The 1625-nt window shown below is 48.2% G+C and overlaps 1 protein-coding gene across 4 annotated transcripts in view; it reads left to right on the top strand.

Annotated features, from left to right (window-relative positions):
• PTPN14 (protein tyrosine phosphatase, non-receptor type 14) overlaps positions 1–1614 on the top strand; it is a 131408-nt gene extending 129794 nt beyond the window's left edge. For all 4 annotated transcript variants that reach the window (XM_006772930.2, XM_006772931.2, XM_015569944.1 and 1 more), the window contains one exon: positions 1220–1614. In XM_006772930.2, the coding sequence (XP_006772993.1) occupies positions 1220–1348 (129 nt within the window). In that variant the 3' untranslated portion in view covers positions 1349–1614. The remainder of the gene's footprint in view (positions 1–1219) is intronic.
• The last annotated feature ends 11 nt before the right edge of the window (positions 1615–1625 follow it).

The following is a 1625-nucleotide window of genomic DNA, read 5'->3' as shown; positions in this document are numbered from 1 at the left end:
GGGGGTGGTGGTGCAGGTAGTATGATGGTGATGGTGGTGGCAGAGATGGAAGTGGAGGTGGTGGAAGTGATAGTGGTGATGATGACAATAATGAAAACATAACAACAACAGCTCACCTGTATTTAGTGTTTACCATGTGCCAGCACTATTTTAGCAGTTTTCCAACTTGAGAAGCCTTTACAGTTAACTCTGTGGGAAGGGTCTTGTTAGCACCCTTGTGTAACACAGAGAAACAGAGGCACGGGTGATGAAGGGATGGTAGAGCGCGGCTTCAGCAGGGGATTGTTCATTTCATAACATCATAAGATGATCATGCGTGGTCTTAAGAACTGTGTGCAGACATTGTGCTCAATGCTTTACATGCATGTCTTCAGGTGATCCTGGAGGTGGGTACTGCTTATACCCCATGTCAGTGCCCAGGACATATCACTAACCTGGGCAGGGCCACTGTGCCATTGGAGGAAAGCACCATTATCCTTGTTTACAGGTGAAGAAATTAAGAGCAAGAAATGGCATAAATCCTACCGTTGGGCCATGATAGAGTTGAGAATACCAGTCGGGTTTAACTCTAGCCTCTATGTTTTCTCTGACACACTGGTCTGTATTTTAAATAGCACATCCCTGGCCAGTGTGGCTCGGTGGTTGAGTGTTGACCCATGAACCAGGAGGTCACAGTTCTATTCCCAGTCAGGACACATGCCTGGGTTGTAGGCTCATTCCTTAATATGGGGTGTGCAGGAGACAGCCGATCAATGATTCTCTCTCATCATTGATGTTTCTATCTCTCTCTCCTTCTTCCGTCCTCTCTTTGAAATAAAAACATCTACAATAATAAAAGCATAATATGCTAATTAGACCAGATGTCCTTCCGGACGACCTTCCAGACGAACCCGGGTCTGCGAGGGAAGCCCGGGTCCCAGGTGCCAGAGGGAAACCGGTGCTGACAGCCAGGGGAAGGAAGGCCTATTCTTGCATGAATTTCATGCATCGGGCCTCTAGTATTAAAAATAAAATACAATAGCACATCAGTGGTAATGCCAACCAGGTTCTCCAACTGCTGGTATCTAGTCTTTGGGAAAATCTACAGTGGGCTGAGCCCTTTGCTGTCTCCTGTACCTGTGCACGGGCAGTGAGGGAATGCTTCTTGGATGCAGGAATGAGGAAACACCCGTGGGAAGCGCCCCATCTCAGGACCTTGTGCTTTTCTCTTTTCTTGCAGAAGGTGGAAGTGCCCATGATGCTGCGGCTCCTCCGGGAGCAGAGGATGTTCATGATCCAGACCATCGCTCAGTACAAGTTTGTCTACCAGGTCCTCATCCAGTTCCTCCAAAACTCCAGACTCATTTAACCCCCGGCCCCAGCCCCTGGAAGAGGGACCCAGCTCCATCTTGCAGATGGGGAGGCACCTCCACACAAAGCCTGCTCCCCCAGCAGGGCCCGGGTGGCTGGAGCCGGCAGGACACGGGCTCCCTCGTCACGGGAGCCAAGATTCTTCATCAACATCATATATTATTTTATATGAGATAATTTATTTTTTCCCCCTTTGGAATAACTTGTGTGAATCATTGTAATTGCAGTTTTCACAGTAATGTAGTGCTTTTCATTTGAACCACATTTTGACCGAT

Source organism: Myotis davidii, unplaced genomic scaffold (assembly GCF_000327345.1).
Source record: "Myotis davidii unplaced genomic scaffold, ASM32734v1 scaffold362, whole genome shotgun sequence".
NCBI lineage: Eukaryota > Metazoa > Chordata > Mammalia > Chiroptera > Vespertilionidae > Myotis > Myotis davidii.
Note: the sequence above shows the minus strand (reverse complement) of the source record. Positions and strands in the feature narration are given on the sequence as shown.